The sequence below is a fragment of the Cibotium barometz genome, chromosome 15, assembly GCF_041138505.1.
Source record: "Cibotium barometz isolate CiBa-2024 chromosome 15, ASM4113850v1, whole genome shotgun sequence".
Classification (NCBI taxonomy): Eukaryota; Viridiplantae; Streptophyta; class Polypodiopsida; order Cyatheales; family Cibotiaceae; genus Cibotium; species Cibotium barometz.
This window is the reverse complement of record NC_141060.1, coordinates 15,459,773-15,480,181: the sequence shown is the minus strand read 5'-3', so window position 1 is coordinate 15,480,181 and position 20,409 is coordinate 15,459,773. Positions and strand designations below refer to the sequence as shown.

General features: G+C 39.5%; 1 protein-coding gene across 1 annotated transcript; it reads left to right on the top strand.

The window, feature by feature from the left end:
* The first annotated feature begins 16,329 nt into the window (after nucleotides 1-16,329).
* LOC147631000 (uncharacterized) lies at nucleotides 16,330-18,032 on the top strand. Its single transcript, XM_086809331.1, has 2 exons — nucleotides 16,330-16,429; nucleotides 16,551-18,032. Exon 2 carries the CDS (start codon nucleotides 16,570-16,572, stop codon nucleotides 17,650-17,652), a length of 1,083 nt encoding a protein of 360 aa, XP_086665457.1. The 5' UTR covers nucleotides 16,330-16,429; nucleotides 16,551-16,569; the 3' UTR covers nucleotides 17,653-18,032.
* Nucleotides 18,033-20,409: the final 2,377 nt, after the last annotated feature.

Sequence of the window (20,409 nt, the reverse complement as noted above, 5' to 3'; positions counted from 1 at the left end):
AAGATCGGTAGAGGAGGAGGAGACACACACACAGGAGCAAACCCTAATGTATATTGCAAACCCTAACCATAGAGGGAAGCCATGTCCACTCTCACACAAAGCATAATGCACTAATCCATAATCCACACTACACACACAATGAGTTGTGTCCACACTCTACTAACCCTAGCTAATGTCCACACACTATGACCAGCTGGACATGCGGTCATTTATGTCTCACACATGTTCCTACCTAATCTGCCAGCACATAGCATAGCTGGCTCACACTGACATCGAGCTTGAATCTCAACAGCCCCTCTCAAGCTCATGATGTACTGCCGATGAAGATGTAGATGAGCTTGGGATATCAAGACTCTCAACACACCCCCTCAAGCTCATCCCATGTACTCCCAACATAGTCCGGAAGTACTCAAACTTCTCCCTGCTAAGTGGCTTCGTGAAGATATCAGCCACTTGCTCATCAGTCTTCACATAGTGAAGATCAACTGTACCATCCAGCACCTTTTCTCTGACAAAGTGATAATGGACCTCTATGTGTTTGGTCCTCGCATGAAATACTGGATTCTTTGCCAACTGCATACTGCTCATGTTGTCACAATGTATGACAACTTTCCCATCAAGAGGCTCATATAAATCTGCCAAGAGACTCTTTAACCATATAGCCTCACAAGTAGCAATGGCTGCACCTCTGTACTCAGCCTCTGTACTGGATAAAGCAACTGTAGGTTGCTTTTTGCTACTCCAACTCACCACAGCACTGCCAAGTGTAAAAGCATATCCACTAGTAGACCTCCTGTCATATGCGCTACCTGCCCAATCAGCATCTGTGTAGCCATGTATGTCCAAGCTTTTACCACTCTCATAGAATAAACCATAATGTGCCGTGGTTTTCACATATCTCATGATGCGTCTCACTGCATCCAAATGTGGTTTCCTGGGGCTTTGCATAAACTGGCTGACTAGCCCCACAGCATAACTCAAATCCAGGCGTGTGATAGTCATATATATGAGACTACCAACCATCTTCCTGTACATGGAAGGATCATCCAATTCTTCGCCATAATCAGCCCGCAACTTCACATTTTGCTCCAATGGTGTACTCATAGGCTTACACCCTGTCATGCCATACTTTGCCAACATATCCAAGGCATATTGGCGCTGTACTAACCAAGTACCTGCATGATCTTTCACCACTTCAATGCCAAGGAAGTATCTCAACTCACCAAGATCTTTCATGTCAAATTGCCCACTCAAAGCTTTCTTGACATGCATCACATCTGCACTATGATCACCTGTAATAATCAAGTCATCCACATAGATGACTAGTAAAACAATCCCATGCTGTGTCTTCTTCACATAGAGTGAAGAATCTGCTGTAGAAGTCTGAAAACCAAGTGAGATAAGATATCTGCTCATCTTATCACTCCAAGCACGTGGTGCTTGCTTCAGACCATACAATGCCTTTTTCAACCTGCATACGTGAGTGGGATATCTAGGGTGTACATACCCTTCTGGCTGTGCCATGTATACTTCCTCTTGTAGATCTCCATTCAGAAATGCATTCTTAACATCCATCTGATGCATTTCCCAGCCATTAGCTGCAGCCATAGCAATGACTGCTCTCACTGTGCCCATCTTAGCCACTGGGCTAAACGTCTCATCATAATCCAATCCATGGGTCTGTGCATAACCCTTTGCTATCAATCTTGCCTTATGTCTTTCAATAGAACCATCAGATTTGCACTTCACTTTGTAAACCCATTTACATCCAATCACATTCTTGTCCTTTGGTAGTGCAACCAAGTCCCATGTATCATTATGGACCAATGTGTCCATCTCTACATCCATTGCTTTTTCCCATACATGCTCTCCAATAGCCTCTGTATAGCATGTAGGTTCCACATGCTTCACCATAGATGTCATGTATGCATAGTGCATAGCGAAATCTCTGTATGTCAACCTGTCAACAGGATATCTGACCCTCTGGGATCTCCGCAATGCATGCGGGTCACTCTGTACACCTGTGACTCTAGCATGTGGTGGCACATATCTGTCCTGTCTAGCACCAGGTGTGCGTAAAACAGGTATGCCAAGCTCCTCATCCAAACTTTCAGAACTGGATGACTCATATCCTGTGATTCCAATTCCTTCGACTTTCTTTTTGCCTTTGTCCATAGCACTACTCCCAGTGCTTACACTTTCATGCCTCAAACGTCCTGACCATGGACGTACACTGCTACTCTCAGCTTCTGCTGCTGGCCCAGACATAGTAGTTGAACTAGAACTTGCTTGTGATGGCAAGTTCACAGGCACATCTGCTTCCAGTGACTCAATAACACCTTCATCTTTTGCCTTATACCAACTAGCAAGCTCATCAAACACCACATCACGTGAGATGACCACTTGTCTAGTTTGTGGATTATAACACTTGTAGGCTTTTCGATCCTGTGCATATCCAACAAATATACATTTCTCTGCCTTAGGATCCAACTTTCTTCTTCTTTCATCAGGCACATGCACATAGGCTATGCATCCAAAAACTTTAAGATGTCCAATGTCTGGCCTGTAACCTGTGAGCCGCATCTCTGGCGTGCTTCCATGAATGGCTGCTGTAGGTGTTTTGTTCAATATGTATACTGCAGTAGCACATGCTTCTGCCCAATAGTAATCTGGCATGCTCTTTTCATTAAGAATTGCCCTTGCCACTTCACATATAACTCTATTCTTCCTCTCAGCCACACCATTCTGCTGAGGTGTATACCTGCATGTCAGCTGTCTCCTTATTCCATGCTTCCTCAAGAAATGCTCAAAGGCCTTTGAGGTGTATTCACCACCTCCATCTGTCCTCAGACATTTAATCCAACAGCCATACTGCTTTTTTGCAAAAGCTTTGAAATCCATGAATTTTTCCAATACTTCACTCTTCTCCCTGAGAAAGTATATCCATGTCATCCTGCTAAAGTCATCAATGAATGTAACATAGTATAGACTGCCTTTGATAGATGGGTTTTGTGCAGGACCCCATACATCACTGTGCACGATCTCAAGTGGCCTGTTACTCATATTTCCTTCTCTAGGAAATCTCAATCTTGCCTGCTTCCCAAACTGACAGGCTTCACAAACATGCATATGTCCATCATATTTGAACCTAGGCAAACCATTGACAATGCCTCTTGTTTGCATGTTCTTTAATCTCTGTATATTTACATGGCCAATCCTCTTGTGCCACATATCAATATCCTGTACCACATTCCTGCTCTTTGAGAACATGGCTGATTTTAGCTCAGGAATTCCAGCATCCAGCTTAAACAGTCTTCCTTCTTTCTTGCCTTTAGCAATCACTCTACATCCATGTTTAAAATCTTCAACGAAGCATCCATGCTCATTGAAGCGAACCTGTAATCCATGTTCCACCATTTGACCAACTGAGGCCAAGCTTTTAGTGATTGAAGGCACATACAGCACATCTGACATAGACTTTGTCTGACCATTATGCATGACCAAAGGTACACTACCAACATGTGTAATGACATGCTGAGTATCATCACCTGTTTCCACATAGCCCTTCACATCCATGGGCTTCATGTGCTCAAACCATTCTCCATGGCATGTCATATGATTTGATGCTCCTGAGTCCATGTACCATGTATCATCATTCTCAGCATTTGTTGTCATAGAACCCACAACATGCTTCATGGCAAACAAATGATTTGCAGTTCCATCATTGCTACTTGATGCATAGTTGCCACCATGTTGTGCATAGTTTCCACCATAATGACCACCACGTTGTGCTCTTCCCCCTCTCAAATCATTCTGTTTGCGAAAGCAATCTCTCGCCATATGACCATATTTGCCACAATAATGGCATTCCACATCTTGCATAGAATTTTGTTGGCCTTGCCAACGTCCTCTTCCACGGGGGTTACCACGACCTCTTTGAGGTGCATAACCACGACCACCTCGAGCACCATAAGAAGGCTGAAAATTCTGTTGTGGAGGTCTATCCTGCCATCCACGACCATTACCACCACGTCCACGTAATGCGAATCTCCCCCTGCCTCTAAAACCTCTCTGCGAGTAGAAAGCCTGATTTCTGCCATCATCATGGCTAGAAGATGCATCCAAAAATGAATCACTGAGCTTGATTTCCTCAACCAACAAGAGGGAAACCAACTCATCGAAGTCGGGTAAACCTGTGCTCCTCACTGAGATAGATGTATCAAAAGATTTGTATTCCTTGCCAAGACCACGCAAGGTAATATCCACCAAATCATCATCAGGCATGGGGGCATTTATTGTGGCCAATGCATCTGCAAACTTCTTGATTTCTTGCACATAATCATGTATGCTCCTTTTATTCCTTTTCACATTGTGTATCTGCTGTTGCACATAATCATGTATGCTCCTTTTATTCCTTTTCACATTGTGTATCTGCTGTTGCAATTGAGACTTGCGAGCACTCGTATCTGTATCAAACATCTTGACCAAAGTATCCCATGCATCTTTGGGATTCTCAGCATCCTGAATGTGTATGAGCATAGCATCAGATATACATATAGACAAATAATGCAGCACTTTGAATGCTCTCTCTGACCACTGCTTATGAGCAATAAGCTGCTGCTGTGTAGGTTGCCGAGGTAGCTCAGGCTCTGGCTCAGCACCTGTAATGAGATTCCAAAATCCTTTCCCTTTCAAGAAACTCTTTATCCTGTACTTCCATGCCTGGAAGTTCTTCCTATCCAGCTTTTCACCAACAATCTGAACTGGATTATCCGACATGTTGCTCAATGCGTACACCTTCCGCACACGTCAAATCTGTAAATGAGCCTTCCTCAGCTCAACCACACTCCAATTAATGTTCCAGATACTCCAAGATAGCCAACAAACTCCAAATTTGATGTAGAAAATCAACCTGTAAGCATCCAAGACGAACTTTCTCACTCAGTGCGGGATACCCTGAACTGACACGCCTTCCAAGGCTCCAGATCGCAATGTAATGGTGCAATCAAGTATAGGCAACTTGCATTGACACCTAATGAGCCTCAATGTTGAGTATCAACTCCATTTGACATGTGTAATTATCAATTTTTGAAAACCCCTTTCTCTGTTTTTGGAAAAACCAGAAAAACCAGAAAAACCAGTAATGATTTGGCTCTAATTCCTTCAATATTTCACCAAATTGAGAAACCAGGCATTCATTGGCTTAGCAATAGTGTCCATCAACTCCATGTAAGAGGAATTTGTCCAATTGTAAAACACCAAAGATTAATTGCTCGATTAAAATGCTCTGTTTCTCTGCAACCAGTGGACAGCCTGTTTTAATCAGCTCATTCCCAGCTCAATTAGGCATCATTGACCAAACAAATCATATAGCCCTCTTCTCCAATGTATAAAGCATCCAATTGCTAAAACAAACTTGAAATATGTCAAGCATCCAATGAGTAAATGGCCTCCTCGTAGTCAAAATGACCAAAATGTGCTCTGTTTCTCTGTTGCAGTCTGCGCCGCTTGCTATAGAGCCCTTTGGGAGTGGTTGTAATGCTCAATGATGAGGTAATCAAGTGCCCAACACTCCTAGGTATGTGTGCAATCCACCAAAGCTTTGATTTTCACCAAAAATAGGCTCCAAATGCATCAATTTTTGACATTCTTCTCTCTGTTTTGTGAGAGCTCAAAAAACCAGTAATTTCTCTCAATTAAATGCATATAAATTGCTCCAAAAATTGTTCAAGGCTTGCACATGGGTTGCTAATACATCCCTCTTTGACAAATGCATATGTCTTTTGCCAGAATCACTTGTATTTTCACCATACATCAATGTTCCCCAAGCTTTAATGGAAAGCTTCAAAAACCAGAATTTTGCCTTGCTTTGATTTGCTCTAAAATGCTTTGCTTTTGCCTGTTTCACCTGCAATCCGCTCAAGGATGTTTAGAAGACCTTACCCGGTAGGCCTAGCTTTCAGATCTGATAAGATTCGGTGTGCTCCAAGCTTCACAGCTCCAATGGCAGCTTCACAGCTTCTTTTTCACAGCTTCTTCTTCTCCCTCTTCACTCACTCACTCATAAACCCTAATAAACAGCACAAGGCTCTGATACCATGTTGAAAGATCGGTAGAGGAGGAGGAGACACACACACAGGAGCAAACCCTAATGTATATTGCAAACCCTAACCATAGAGGGAAGCCATGTCCACTCTCACACAAAGCATAATGCACTAATCCATAATCCACACTACACACACAATGAGTTGTGTCCACACTCTACTAACCCTAGCTAATGTCCACACACTATGACCAGCTGGACACGCGGTCATTTATGTCTCACACATGTTCCTACCTAATCTGCCAGCACATAGCATAGCTGGCTCACACTGACATCGAGCTTGAATCTCAACAAAAATATATATAAAAAAAGAAATGGTTTTTTCTTTTCTTTTTTCTTTTCCTTTTTTTTTTGGTTGTCTCTGGTCGCCGCTGGTGGGCGTCTGTCGTCGCCGGCTGCTCTGATTTGGTTGGCCGCCACCCCTGGTGGCTGACCGCCGTTGGGGCTGGCCGGCGCCGCCGCCTGGCTGGCCAGCGCCGCCGCCGCCGCCGCCCATGGCTGGCCGCCTGGGCCTGGCTGGCCTGGGTGCTTGGGCTGGCCGCCTAAGCCATTACGTGGAGGGGCTGCAGCCACCCAAGCTCGCTCACCTCCACACGCCTTTCTTGAAAACCTTCAACGCAGAGTTTTTCAAAGCGATTCAACGCAGAAAAAAAATAAAATGAAAACAAACAAATTTTGCTTACCTTGATGCTGTGTGTGACGGGGAGAGAGAATGAGAGAGAGAGAGAAAGAGTTCTTCCCTTCAAAAGTCTTGGCCCTCCTTCCTCCACACATTCCCTTGTGGAGATAAGGGTGAGGAGATTGTGGATGAAAACCATCGAGTGGGCTCCGGTCCCCCGTTCGCGCGCGCGGACTCTCATGATCCCTTCGAACCATGCTCTGATACCAGTGTTAGATATCCGTAACGCCGCTACGGGCATTACCACTAGAGGGGACGGCCTCTGGCTCACCACCCAGTCATAGAGGAAGAATGAGGATTGCCCCTCATCCCCCAGGCTATATAGTGTGTGGCCTACCGTCCACACTAGCCTGGCCGCCCATGACTCCGCATGGGCATCCTCTCCCACTGAACCCCGGATATGGCCATCCGGTCTACCGTCGGTCACAAGCATTACAGCCTACGTGACAGGGATGATCTAATAGCTCTCTATTCGGAGGTAAACCTTTTGGCAATATTTCCAAAAAAACATCTTTCAATTCTTCTAATAAATTGTTTAAAGAATAATTAACTACACAAATACTTGAATCAAAAATTTCAAAATGGTTTTTAAATTGAGACATCGCATAACATAAAAATATTTGTTCTATTCTATTATCTTGATGAAGCTTTTGGAGCCTAATATTACATATCAAAGGAGAATATGGTACATTGTGCTCTTCTTGCAATGTAATAAATTTTCCTTTATGCTCAAATGTTAGTGTATTATGCAAATAGCTTCTCAAAAGTTATTTCCCTAATTAAAATAATTCAAGTGTGCATTCCTTTAGGCTTATCCTTACCATTCCCAGTAAGTTCTTGTCCTTGAGATTTAGGACAATTTCTTTAATTATGTCCCAGCTCTATTCCTTTTCTTTAACTGCTCTCTTAAAATCTTGTTTTTTTAGAAACTTACTAGGATTGAATTTTTTCTTTTTACAAGGTTCTTCCTTTTTCCAGAAAAAAAAAACTCTTTCTTTTTTGAGAGCCAAGATTTTCTTCATGGGCTGATATGAAATTTTTTAATCGTTTTGTTTACGATTACCATTACCCATGGTATCATCCAATTTTTTTGCAATTTTAATAGCCTCATCTATGTTTTTTGGCTCTTTGGAGCAAACTTCCTTCTTGTACTCCCTTTTTAGGCCTCTAATGAAGCCTCTTACTTTTTGAAAATTGTCTACTCCCTTAAGCTTTAAGACAAATTCTCTATAGCAAGCTATATATTGACTAAGATTTAAATTCTTTTGTTCCATAGAACAATTATCCCACTCCTCCCAATTTTGGTCTTCTTCATTTTCAGGAAGATATTCCTTTAAGAATAATTCCTTAAATGAATCCCAAGAATCGGGTACTTGCCTAGCTTTTGCTAATCTCATCCACCACTCATATTCTTTACCTTATAAGGATAGGCTAGCTTCAATGGGGTGGTTATGATTAGACACATATCTTAAAAGATGCAAATCTTGCCATTTTGTAGAAAAATATGGACCGCATCTTTATTTCTCTCCTTCTCTCTCCACTAAAAGTGGGTGCCTTTAAATCTTTGAATACCATATCCTTGTCTCTAGTTTTGGGACCTTATTAACCTATGGTTTCATTCAATCCTTTTTCTAGAGTTTTTTCCCTTCCCTTATCAATATTATTTTTAGATATTTCTTTTACTCCCAATCCTTGCCATCTCATTAAGGAGCTACGAAGACCCATCATTTTCTCAAGTTTATTCTCTATATTAGAGATTTTTTCTTTCATTTCCTTCATCTCTGATCCTCATACTCATTAAGATCTAAATCTTGCATATCTATTGCATTTGTTTTTGTAATATCCTCTTCCATGTGGAAAGAGGACATTGGGTTTTCCTCCTTCTCCCCATTTTCATCCTTCCCACCTTGAGAAGCCATTTACTCTGACAATAAGCAAAATGGAAAGTTTCTTACAAAGCAAAAAAAAGATGCAACACAACAACCTTATTTGGTTGGGTAATTATGAATTGTCTCTTATGATCTGTAGAACAATTTCGTTGATTCCTCCTCCTTATTGATATTTGCTTCAATGATTCTTCAAGGTTGTCATGTACTCCAATTTCTTCATGTAGAATCTCCAAAGTATGCGTAATTTATCAGGCAAGAAGTATGCTCAATCAATTAGGCAAGAGGTATGCCCAATATATTAAGTAATAAGTATTTGTATAGAGAAGATTTGAGAAATATGAGGATTATGGAAATGAATAGAGAAGAGATTAAGAAGTAAAGATTAGAGTTAGCTAGCCAATGAGTAGCTCAACGGAAACATGGAAAAGAAAGAACTTAGCTTTGATACCAATGTAATGCTCCTTGCATCAATAGCTTGAGGACTTTTAAGACTAGAACTTTGATTCTCCACCCAACCATCTCGTAAATGGACCCTAAACACATGGTTATATAGGCCTAGGGGATGCATGGTCTTCCAACTTTAGCCCCTTGACCTTTCAATGGCTAGGGATGTCCCTTTCACTATCCAATGCCTTCTCAACTCCCCCTAGAAGGGGGCACCTACTTCTGTGGCCTTTAGGCTTCCCTTATGCACCATCTACATCCCTTTTACATCGACCTTAATGCCTATTAACCATTTCTTTAAGTATTTCCAATTTGAAATCCCTTTAACCTACCTTACAGTGTTTCCTGTCAATCTCATAACATTATGGTATTGAACCCCCCTTTCCTTCCAGGCCTCCTAAGCTTCAGCCACCTTATGATCTTAAACCCCCCTTTCCTTCCACGCCTCTGCTAAGCTTCATCCACCTTATGATATTGAGCCCCTTTTCCTTCCAAGCCTCCTAAGCTTCATTCACCTTATGATATTGAACCCCCCTTTCCTTCCAGGCCTCCTAAACCTCTTACTCTTCCTTTCCTTTCAACTAAGCCTCTTACTACCCCCTATCAATGTGCTTATCTTAGGTATTCCATGCCCTCAACTTGGCTATGGTTATGGATCACATCCTATCAAGAGCGTAAGAGCAAGGAATGTGCAAGGTTCACAAGGAAACAAAAGATGTCGGCAATCTCCCCACGATGTGTTAAGGTAAGCATTATCTATTGAAATAGGGGAGTGGTAGTGTAGCTTGTAACATTTTTGAAACCATTGTCGAGAAGGCCACTGGTCTCTTTTTATTCTATTTGCACTCCCTGTCATCTTCTTACAAGTTCCTTTTCCCTTAATATGGCTTCTTGAAAGTATGTAATTGGTTGACAAGAGGATGTTGTGGATAAGGTTGTCAGAAGGGATAAAAAAGAGAAAAAGAAGCGCTATTTTTTATTATTTTAGCATTTAAAATATTTTTTTGCATTGTTTAAGAGTTAGAAAAGCAATTTAAAAAAAGTATTTGCATCAATATTTGTGTGGGTGGAACTCCATAATGAAGCTATGATTATGTAGGGAACACCCATTTTTACATTTTTCAAAAATCTTAAAAATTTGAGAAAATAAAGAGTTGTTGATCCTATTCGTTGCTATCAATTGAAACATTCATGTTGTAAACAAGGAACAATCTAGAAATTATAAATTGGAGAAATTAAGATTTGCACCCTCGAACCACTAATTTTTGGTCGAAACCTATGGAATCACATCATCGTGATTCTATAGTCTATATAATCACGCCCGTGATTCTCTAACAATTCCAGCTATCCCACCAACCCCAAGATTATGCATTAAATGCACCTTATCTCTGACAAAGTTCATCTTATCTTATCTTTGATAGATTTCATCTTACCTTATCTCATCCAATCATGATCATGGATCGTGGTCCGTGAGATTGTCAATCATGACCCTAACTGTCACATCACCAATCATGCCCATGATTAATAATCACCGTGTGTGACTACCACATCAGCAATAATGGTAACATCACTTGTTGATAATTTGATAAGAGAGACATCTGAAACAACTATTAGGGTCATTGAATTGGTTTGGGTGAAGATAATCACCATGATTCTGAAGAGGATCATGGCCACCCTGCTTCTTAACCCTAACAAATCACGTCAACTTAGACCTTTAGTGTCATGAAAATAAGTGCTCAGGTGTATTTCTAAGGTTGCCTTGACACTAAGGGTAGCTATAAACTGCTGAGGGGGATGGTGGACAAATCTCCTTGTTTATGTTGACACGTAGCATAGAAAGATCCCATATGGTGAATAAAGGGTGTGTACATTAAGGTATGTAATGCATAATGGTTTCCATAAGAAAATCAACTCCCCACACTTTCATGTGATATAAAGGTTTGTGAGGTGGGGGTACGTCTCATGGAATCAAGATGTGCTAGTGGTAGCTCCACTCCTTTATCTCATTCCTCAAGCTGTCACCATGAGGTTGTCTCTTCTCATACAAGGACACTCACACCTCTCTACTCTCACACTCATAAACATCAGCATAAGAGGACCCCTTTCCTTCGAGGCCTCCTAAACCTCTTACTATCCCTTTCCTTCGAACCTCTTACTATCCCTTTCCTTCCAACTAAGCCTCTTACTACCCTCCTATCAACGTTCCTATCTCAGGTATTTCATGCCCTCAACCTGGTTATGGTTATGTAGCACATCCTACCTCTTTAAACAGCCTCGTTTGCAAGCCCTCTTGGCAAGATATTGTGCTCCCCGACTTAACTAGACCCACCATGACACATGATCATAGCTACTAAGCCTCAACCAAGGAGCTCAATATTCTAGACTCATCCAAAACTAAGCGAAAAAATAAAATTATGGTATAGCTTAGTAGAGAATGAGATAGGAAAGAAGGCTGAAGAAGTATCAAACAGATCGAGGATGAGAATTCATACTAAGTAAGTTTAATACCTACTGTAAGGAGCACCAGATCAAGAGAGATTTGATATTTGCTTATACTCCATAACAAAATAATGTTGTAGAGCGCAAGAATTCTATAGTTATGGAGATGGCATGAAGTGTACTTAAAAGAAAAGGATTATAAAATTCTTTGGGCCAAGGTAGTTAACAATATAGTGCATATTCTTAATAGGAGTTACACAAAGGTCGTGAAGGGCATGACACCTAGCACTATTGTGAGCAAAATAGGTAACTGACGAGTGTTACCTAAAAAGATTCCCTCCCAAAATGTGTGAAATCTCAAAAATGGCTTTAAAACATAGTTTTTTGAAAACACATCTAGAATTCCATGTATAAATTTAAAAAACATGAATTTTGCTATTTTTTTCAAGATTTAAAACACGTGTGACCTTCGTAGATTTATAATCTGTTGTTGTTTGTGACATAAAAATAAGCTTGACTTACAAAATTACATAGGAGTCTACATAACTTAAAGAAATATCAATCTTTTTCAAATAAAAAATTATTTTATAAATTTCATGAATATAAGACATTTTTTTTAATGGACTTTTTAGGACAAATTCTACCACTATGCATAAACATGCATATTATTTGATAAGCACTCAAAAAATATTAGAATACATAACAATATAAGCTCCATAATTTATGAAAAAATCTACAAACATCCTTGAGTCTATTTCTAGACCCAAATAGTAAAGCCTTTAGTATATACTTACCTTGACAGTTTTGCATGATATAATTATTTGCTCTGTTATTTATAAGTAGATAGTGGGCATGATATACAACCAATGCTAAGAGTTTAAAGAGGTCAACGTATAGGTGTGCAAAGGTAAACTTGTATTCATATATATATGTAGAAGATGGTAGCTATGGAGGCTTTGAGTAAGCCTAAGCATGTTAAAAGAGATATATTTTTTTAGCAGGACAATATTAGAAGCAGACATTATATAGCCTATGGGTGTAAATTTCGACCCACATAGGCATTTGTTTTCATGAAGGGAATTTTTGTTATGCAATATGGATAAGGGTGGCGGGAAGAAATTGTAGCCTATATCATGTACATATGTGGTGGGGTGGTAAAAATTCATAGTATGCATATGTTGATGTTTGATCCAGATAGCCATTATTTGAACATAGGTGATGGTATATCGAAGAGTAGTGTAGGAATGAGCTCTAGTTATAATTATTTATAGTGCATGTGAAGAATGGTATGTCTAAGGGTAGTGTAGAATGAACAATGGTTATAATTATTTAGAGGACATGCAAAGGATTCTGAGAGATGTAATCTTCGCTCGCGACATTGTCTTTGAGTACAAAGAGAAAAGAGAGGAGCTTAGGGATTCTGGAATGGTGGTAGAGAAGAGCTTAGAGCTTTCACGATGATGGTAGATTCAAGGTCCCCTATGCTGGAGAGCAAACTACTACACATAGGCATGGCAGAGTCCAGGCTCACATGCACCCCTGTCCTCGACATAGATGGTCACACCACGTGTATTTGCTTATAGTTCTTCAGGTTTAAAATTGAATTGTAGAACAAAAATCAAGATTGGTGAATCAATCGACTTGTGGTATTCCAAATCAATGGAGCCTTGCACATTTGGATTAAAACCAGTGGATTACATGTCATCATGGATTATATCATGTAGCTCTTCTACTATCATGATTTTTTGGCATCTACTACGTAGCAATATTATTTATGATACAAAGGTTACATGGTTACATAGACAAGCATTTTTTTTAATGACCTCCTCTCAAATTTGTAGTCAAAGGTTACGACCATATGTGTTTTTCATGTCCTTAGCTGTAAACCTATGTTCTACCTATATCACCTTATCCTAGGTTTAATTCTATTGAAAACATCAATTATACAAATAGTTTTTTATAGTTGCACTTTGTAGCACATCCTCAATCATGCTAACATGGCAGATGACCCAAGGAGTCTAAGCTTCAAGTGTACACATAGAAGAAAAAATTGTATTTGTGGATAATAAAGAAGAGGATGCCTTGTCTACCTTCTCAAGTAAAGGCACATCGACTAGTGATGGTGTAGCAATGATTATGAGGAACCATACCTATGCCATAAGCTATATGTTTAGAAAATGGCTTCTTTTACAGTTGTATCATTTTTTTATTGGATTGAAGATGGAAATAATAAACATTGTCTCTATTTTGGCATGTTTTTTGAAAACTTATTGTTAGATTTTTAATTATAAACTCAAAAGGTAACCAAAATGAAGTCTTTTTTTTCATGTCAATTTTTGTAAGAAACATGTAAAGTGTCCAAAATATTATCATTTTTTGGTAGTGTTGTACGCATGTGTAGACCACTTTTTAAAAAGAGGTAAAAACTAAAACTTTTTTGATGGAATCTTTGAAAGATGCCAAATGTTTCTCGTTTTCAAGAAATATTACCTATTTTGTCTGCAACAGTGCTACCTCAAGAAGTTTATTCAATTGGTTGTGATTGTTTTGTGCATATTCTAGACTCATCCAAAACCAAGTGGGATTTCAAGAGTAGGAAGTGTATCTTCTTGGGGTATAGTATGTAGCTAAAGTGTTATGGACTATATGGCCTAGAGACAAAGAAGGTAAGTTTACAGTCGTGATGTGGTGTTTGAGGAACAACTTTAGTAGATGGAGGTGAAGGCTCCATCCACACTACTTCACTGATGAAGAAGTAGCCTAACAAATACCCAATGAGAATACAAACTCCACACAAGTTAGATTCATCAACAAATGATGAAGAAGAGAAGTTTGCAACACCACAGAAGGGGCCATATCCCAAATGGGTGAAGTAGCTATTGATGGATGGAAAAGATGACGATCACAGAAGAGCCAGCAGGCTATTCATAGATCCAAGAGAATAGAGGAGCAAAAAAGGGCATCCACACACATTGTTAATATGGTCTTGATGGTGGGCTGAGATAATTAAAGTACAGTAATGAAATTATAAGAGCCAACTAGCTTAGTGAAAGTATTAACAAATCCAAACTCGAAGGGGACTATGCTTTGGGGTTGCATTACTAAGAAACCCTATGGATCACGTGGGTGCAAGGGGTATTTAGAAAAACCCCTTACCTGTGAATTTTTCATGAATAAAACAACCCCTTTTATTTATGGACTTATGGATTTTTTTCAAAATCAATAAAAAAAACTCTTTTTATAAATAAACACCATATTAGATAATTTGGGAAAAATCCCATTCCCATTTGAAAAATGGGAGCATGGTGAACTTGTCCACCAAAAGTTTGTCAAAACCCTCTCATGTGACATATCATTGGAAAGATCTTGAAGAGTAGAATCTAAATCTATGATCTCCGACAAATTTGGAGTTAGTATGTTTAAGATATGTCCAAAACTATATGGAGTAATTGATTCTCAAAATGTGAGATTTTTTCCAAATTACCTAATATTGACTTAATATATTTCTGTAAATTTACCTCAAAATTTAGAATTAAAAAAGTCCTTCATTTGAACTATCGTGCTATACTTATATATTTTAAGTGAACCTCCCAAGGGACTATGGAGTGAGAGTTTGACTTGATTTTGAGAAACCATACTTGGGATCTTGTGGATTGTCTTGCAAAACTAAAGGTTATCAGCACCAAATGGGTTTGGAAAGTACATGATCATTGTCTATATATTCATGACCTCATTATAATGTGTAAGCATGAAGAGAATATAAGTGTATTGTATATTACATTTAAATCTACGAGGTAGGACCTCTTCTTTAAAGGGACTTTAACTTAGACAATAAAATTTGTTCACTTTACATAAAAAGCTTACTTCAAGGCAAGCACATTATAGGGAATTCCAAAAACATGTGAATAAATAAAGAGACATATTAAAGGAGATGTTTATACAATGCTTAAGGATAAGGGAACAAGCAAAAAAGAAAAGGAGGATTTGTAAAGTAAAAAGAAAATATTAAATAATGCATTGGTTTAATGGGCCAATTTAAAGAGATTAAGTTTATTAAATGAGTTCCACTTACGTGATCATTGTGAGTTTCACTTAGATGAGTTTGACTTAAGTGATCATTGTGGAGGAGGACAAAAGATTGAGAATAGCCTAGATTACTTACACACACACACATAAACATATGTACAAGTGCACACATTCACACATATGTACACACACATTCACATATATGTACACACGTGCACACATTTATGTATATGTACACACATTCACACACATATATACACAAGTGCACACACACAATTATGTCAATTTATGCACAAATGTTCTGAGAAAAGCATACATTCTTATGGACAAAGATAAAATAATAGAGACATGCCTAGATTTTATGGTTGACAAGAAGATTGGAAGAATGCACTCAAATAATAGAGAAATGCCTAGATTTTATGGATAACAAGAAGATCGGAAGAATGCACTCGTAGATCATCATATGTGCATAGGTATTTCTCTCTCTCTCTCTCTCTCACACCCAAAAGTCCCACCGTTGGTCGTATATGCCCTTGTGTTACATTCTACCAACGTTAATACCCCCCTCTCTCTCTCACACACACACACACGATTGGGGCCTCTTTTTCTCTCTCACACAGACACGCCTCGCTTTCTCCCAAAGCTGAAAAATGTAAAGCAAGGCCGGTTGCGTAGAAGTACGTGTGTTCTTAGAAGGCCAGGGAGAATATAATTTGCGTGCAAAATGATGATCAACTATTATACGTAAAGGAAGGATGCTTCCAGCATAAATGCATGAGCTCCATTTTCTTGCAATTTGCCGCGAAGCAGATGTGTAGGTGAGAACATTGGAAGCTTCAGAAGTGTAAGGTGAAGTGGTCTGATCTCTCTCTCTCTCTCTCTCTCTCTCTCTCTCTCTACTTCATTATGGGTGCCCGTGCAGAGTTAATTAATGAGATGTGATTTCTTTGGGTGTGATATATTCATGCAGCTTAGCAAGCTCGTGCAACATGGCGGATGAGCGCGTAATTGAGATGGCCATTGTCTCTGCAAGCAACCTCAAAGATGTGAATTACCTAAGCAAGATGGAGACCTATGCTGTGTTGAAATTTCCTCCCTTCGTGGAATACACCACCCAAGTGGACTCCAAGGGTGGTGTGAACCCACATTGGGGCGAGAAGTTTCGCTTCTTTGTGCCCGAATCCGTCCTTCAGAAAGGGAATGCCGAAATGAAGGTGGAGATCTACACTCTCAGCACCTTCGGACCAAAATTTGTGGGCGAAGTGAGCATCCCTCTTTCTGATGAGGATGTCACTGCCTCCGGCTTCTTCAATCGAACACCAGCTCGTAGGACTTATTCTGTGAAGACTGCCTCTGGGGACTTCCATGGTGAGTTGCATGTCTCCTTTGCTCCTGGGAACAAGATGGTCTCCGGGGATGAATCCCCCACTTTTCCCAGTGTAAGATCTGATGGATTTGGTCATTCTCAAGTTCAACGGCCTTCTGATATTGACCCCCGCTTTCCTTCCAGGCCTCGTAAGCCTCAACAGCCTTATGATCTTGAGCCCCCCTTTCCTTCCAGCCCTTCTAAACCTCAACAGCCTTACGATATTATTGAACCCCCTTTTCCTTCCAGACCTCCTCCTAAACCTCAACAGCCTTATGATATTATTGAACCCCCCTTTCCTTCCAAGCCTCGTAAACCTCAACAACCTTATGATATTATTGAACCCCCCTTTCCTTCCAGACCTCCTCCTAAACCTCAACAGCCTTATGATATTATTGAACCCCCCTTTCCTTCCAGGCCTCCTCCTAAACCTCAACAACCTTACGATGTTGAACCCCCCTTTCCTTCCAAGCCTCAACAAACTTATGAACCCCAACGCCCTTTTGATCCCTTACCTCCCAAAAGAACCCCTCCATTGATGCCATCACCCCCACCAACAGCTCCTCCTTCCTTTCCATCCCCCCCTATCAACCTGCCTATCTCAGGTATTCATGGTTATGGTACCTCTCCAAACAGCCTCTTTGCAAGCCCCCTTGGCAAGAGATTGCTCACCGACGTAAGCAGATCACATGATTCTAGGTACTAAGCCTCGATCAAGGAGCTCACTGTATTTTCACATGGGATCTTGCAAAACATGGAGCGAGAAATAATGGAGCATTTAGTTGCTTCTTTTCGTTGAAAATAAAGGCATCTTAGCCTTGTGTGCCCCGCCCACCCATCTATCACAAAGAATATCATTGGGAATTCATCCCCCAACAATCGATCACCATGGTGTGCCCATGTTGTGCAAGCCTTTCATAGGGAATCCAAGTTTGTAAAACTCAAATTTCTAGCCGCTTTCTCTAATTAAACATGCTTGGTATGTGTTTTCTGAGTTTGCAAAAAATTTGTGAGATCGAACCTTCAAGATTCACTCACTTGCTTGCATATGTACACATAGCTCCAAAGAAAATCACGTAATTTACATCAATACAATAGTGTGATAATCTTCAAGGAAAAACTCAAGAATTTATGTTGTCTTCCACGTTATCCTTCTGATGCTACCTAATCATATGACATTTGATTGTTGATATATTGTGTACTATGTATATTTGTTGAGTATATGTGTTTTCTATGTTGGTACATTAATACACAATAGAACATATAAGGGTATACATGTAGGGACAAAAGTTTATCCATACATTTAAAATACATTTAAAAAAGGGACTTGCTAAAATGTAATGATCAAAATTTCCAAATGTAATATGAGAACTGACCAACTTTTGATTAGTTAATATATGTTGGTAGAGTAATAAGCACAAGAGTTGCACTACAATTCTGTTCATAAGAATAGCCTTTTCATGATAGAATAGGAACGTAACCAATTGCTTATCGGGGTGGGGTTTGGGACTCCTTATCAATCTGGCTGCATACTTACTCAAGACTCCATGCCGAGAATGGCTTCTCACATACTTATCTAGCATGGTCTTCAGGTGTAGATCATTTGGAGTAACCCTCTGCAGTCTTTAGGCTCACAAGGTTTGAAACATTTCTTTTGATAACCAAACACAATATTAATAACCTCTAATGGAACTATTACAAGGGGATGTATTTCTTATTGTAGAAAATGACTTATATATAAATTCTTAGTTTTCACACTAGGTTGGCCAAACTTAAAAAATGGTTCGGCCTTTATTTTTAGTCCTAGGCAACTATGTACACTAAGTTCATAAACTTCCTATAATCACACCTATTCAAGCACACATGCATCAAGTAAGTATACAATAGCAAGTAAGCAAGTAAGAAGAGGAAATAAGTAGATCTCAAAAGAAAACAAAATGTATTTATTATTGTCAAACATGGCTTATATACAAATGACTAGTTTTCACACTAGGTTGGCGAAATTTAAAAAATGGTTTGGCATTTATTAGTCTTAAGCAACTATGTACACTAAATATGTACTTTCCCTATTTGACATTAGGACTACTTCATATGTTCCAATGTCATCTTACAAAACTAAGTGCACATCCGTGTGTGGGTAAGATGGCAAAGCACCTTACGATAGGTCGATTGGGAAAACCCATGTTAACCAATGGAGTGGTTAACATACCATCCCCTTCCTAACCACATCTTTACATCATCCAAGTTGGTGATGAAACTATTGTCAGGATGGAAAGGTATGGATCCATAGAGAGATGGCAAGCAACTTGTGAAGGCATCATGGAAAGTGATGGGCTCAAAATCCATTGGTTATGAAAGTGGCATGCACTCTTCATCATGAGGTAGTTGGTACAAGTGGTCTACGCCCTATGATTGGCAGAATGACCAAAGGCCACGATGTAATGATTTTCATCGCTAGATGGTGGTCCACAATGTCTTGCATGGCTCAATGTTAGTTCAGGATATCTTGTTAGGATAAGGTATTATGCTCTAATGTCACATCATGGTTCGTAAATATCTTGGTGTGATAGGGTATTATGCTTGGATCTCACAACATGATACTTAGAGATTAAGCTTATTCATGGTGAATATGTCGGTCAAGGTCAGGTTTTGTTGGTATTGAGTTGTACTAGGAAGTACATGCATGAGGGCTTACTCAAATTGGTGTAAAAAGCAAAAGCAACATTGAGTGTTTTTTTATTTAGCTCGATTAGAAGGCTAAAAATTTACAAGGCTAATTAGATATATTATAGATTTGAATGAATAATGTGGTTGAACATTGATATAATATATTAGCCTCATTATTTATCTCCTACAAAAAGTTTCCCTCCCAAGTCTCTTGTAAACCCTGTACCCAACGGCCCAGGCTTATTTCGCTTCCTTTTGTTAGTAGCACAGGTGGTGTGTCTACTCATTATCTTGATCTAGCACTAATTCCTAGATTTTTTGAAAAAATCTCAAAAATTTCTAAGTTTTCTTTATCTCCCTAAGCACCAAAACTATCTTCGGACGCAAATTATAGCAAATCCTGTGATAACACCCATTGCCAAAGCCATGGTGCAACATGTGGTAATAGAAAAAATCTCAAAAATTTCTAAGTTTTCTTTATCTCCCTAAGCACCAAAACTATCTTCGGACGCAAATTATAGCAAATCCTATGATAACACCCATTGCCAAAGCCATGGTGCAACATGTGGTAATAGAAATATTTCCTATAGCTGCTCTAGGATTGATACAACCTTGGGGAGTATAGTGTATGTTCCATTGAAGTTCCTAACACATTCATCCAACAGCAGTGTGTTCAACTCCTCATACTCAGGATATTTCTGCCAAAATTAGCAAAGTTGTTTGAACAACACATGCTTTCCACCTTAAAAATTCAAATCGGATTGATCATAGTACTCTTGACCTGTGAAACCTATAG

Bases quoted from the DNA above. Each gene is read 5' to 3' on its own strand.
- LOC147631000 (XM_086809331.1), top strand. From the start codon at position 16,570: ATGGCGGATGAGCGCGTAATTGAGATGGCCATTGTCTCTGCAAGCAAC.